Source organism: Trichosurus vulpecula, chromosome 8, assembly GCF_011100635.1.
Source record: "Trichosurus vulpecula isolate mTriVul1 chromosome 8, mTriVul1.pri, whole genome shotgun sequence".
NCBI lineage: Eukaryota > Metazoa > Chordata > Mammalia > Diprotodontia > Phalangeridae > Trichosurus > Trichosurus vulpecula.
Window position 1 is genome coordinate 182,658,424 of NC_050580.1, and position 2,433 is coordinate 182,660,856.

At 39.0% G+C, this 2,433-nt stretch overlaps 1 protein-coding gene across 1 annotated transcript; it reads left to right on the forward strand.

Annotated features, from left to right (window-relative positions):
- Positions 1-1,251: 1,251 nt before the first annotated feature.
- On the forward strand, positions 1,252-2,199 carry LOC118829746 (olfactory receptor 4Q3-like). Its single transcript, XM_036736642.1, has one exon. It carries the CDS (start codon positions 1,252-1,254, stop codon positions 2,197-2,199), a length of 948 nt encoding a protein of 315 aa, XP_036592537.1.
- Positions 2,200-2,433: the final 234 nt, after the last annotated feature.

A 2,433-nucleotide genomic window follows, 5' to 3' on the forward strand; every position in this document is an offset into this window, starting at 1 on the left:
TTAATTATATCCACCAATGCCACAATTTTGAATATTGTTTTATCCATTTTGTATGTTTTTTTAAAGTTCCTTGAGTCATACTGAGAATCACAATTAACGCTGGGAATGTACATGCATATGGAAGATGGACTGGCTATTGAACCATGTCCTGATACGTCATTTGTGTTTCTTAAACAGGTCCTTGTTATTGATGAAATGTCCATGAACACCATCTTCCTGATAGCTTCTAGAAGCCTTAGTCCAAAGAATAGGTAGCATTAGACAGTTTGTTATATCAATGTTGTTCATATACAAAGGTAACCATTAAATTATATGTAAGAAAGTACCACAGTGATGGTTAGTGTTTCTGACAATTGTTTTACCTCCCTAAAGTCTAGTCTCTTACCTCCCTAAACTATGTCATAAACCATGTGTACCTTCTTTTCCAACTATTGTGATCTATGTTCACATTGAAATAACATTCCTCTAATAAAGGGATTCAAAATCCTGTCCTGGCTCAGCATCCTTCCAACATAGTTTAGATCCTCAGACTTCGTTAGCTCATGAATCATCAGAGAAAAGGTTAAATCCCAACACTGCCACTTGCCACTTGTGGATCTTGGACAAGTCATGTCAACTCTATGAGCTTCAGTTCCCTCATCAGCAAAATGAAAGTTTTGGACTAAATGTCATCTAAAATCACTTACAGCTCTATATCTATGATCTTATAATCCTTTATTCTATATGGTACCTTCAGCTGCATGAAGCATCATAGAGACTAAGGACTGAGAGAATTATCCAGAAATCATGTGTTGTTTTTATATTTCTAAACAGATTTGTCCCTTATCTAGCTTAAATAGAAGGATATTTTACATAACCAACCTCTTTCTTATGTGGGAGTGTGTGTAGTAAGTTGTTTGTTAAATAAAAATATTTTTTTTTGTGGTTATATTTAATAACATGTAGATTACAAGTTGTTTGAGGGCTCAGAATATCTCCCTTTTGTCTTTATGTTCTCAGTGCCTAGCACATAGTAAGTACTTAATAAATGTTTTTTAGTTGATTAATGACTGGTTGTATTCAATGGCATGCACTATTTGTTTTATTTTATGGTAAATGTAATTGACTACCTAGTTAACTTCTATCAACTGGAGATTATACAACCTCTTAGGCCTCATTGATCAGACATAATTTTCTTCCTTATGTATCACACTTAAATATTCTTTATTCCAATTTAATTTTCATTCCAGGGGACTTAGGATGTTCAGTTCAATGAAAATAGGGAATGACTCAAGAGTAACGGAATTTGTCCTTCTGGGCCTGTCATCCACCTGGGAGTTGCAGTTATTCCTCTTCTTGATCTTCTCCATGTTCTACATGGGTATTGTCCTGGGAAATATCTTGATAATAATGACTGTGAAGGCTGATGGCCACCTGCTCCAGTCTCCAATGTACTTTTTCTTGGCCCATCTCTCTTTTATTGACCTGTGCTTGGGCTGTGTAGCAGTGCCCAAGATGCTGGGGGATTTTCTGCACCAGAGAAAGACTATATCCTTCCCTGGATGCCTGGCCCAGATTTACTTCCTTCACTTCTTTGGGGCCAGTGAGATGTTTCTGTTGACAGTCATGGCCTACGATAGATATGTTGCCATATGCAATCCTTTACACTACTTGACGGTAATGCGCCGTCAACTATGCTTCAATTTGGTTTTTGCCTCCTGGTGTGGAGGCTTCCTGCACTCTATTACACAGGTTGTGCTGGTAGTCCAGCTGCCCTTTTGTGGTCCAAATGAGCTGGATAACTTCTACTGTGATGTCCCACAGGTGATCAAGCTTGCTTGCATGGATACATATGTAATAGAGGTGCTCATGGTCTCCAACAGTGGCTTGCTTTCACTCATCTGCTTCTTGGTCCTACTATTATCTTATGCTGTCATCCTAACCACCTTGAGAACACACTTTCGCCAGGGTCAGAGCAAGGCACTCTCCACTTGTGCTTCCCACCTGACTGTGGTCAGTCTGATCTTTGTGCCTTGTGTCTTCATCTACTTACGGCCTTTCTGTTCTTTCCCAGTGGACAAGGTGTTCTCTGTCTTCTACACAGTGATCACTCCTATATTGAATCCTCTCATCTATACCCTTCGAAATGCTGAGATGAAGGCAGCTATGAGGAAGTTGATGAAAAAGTATGCAGTTTCCTGCTGTCTGGCTAAAAGGTGATAATAGGATCATAGATTCTAGAGCTGGAGGGGACCTCAGAGGTCATTTTATCCAATATCCTCAATATAGTTGAGGAAACAGATTCTGAAAAAGACTAACTGGCTTGTTCTAGATCTAGAGTATATGGGTAGAAGGCTTCATATATGAGTTGTGAACCCAACTAGGTCTTCTGACTCAGGATCCAGTACATTTTTTCACTGGACAATGGCCAAATGTGTGGAAGAGAGAATATCT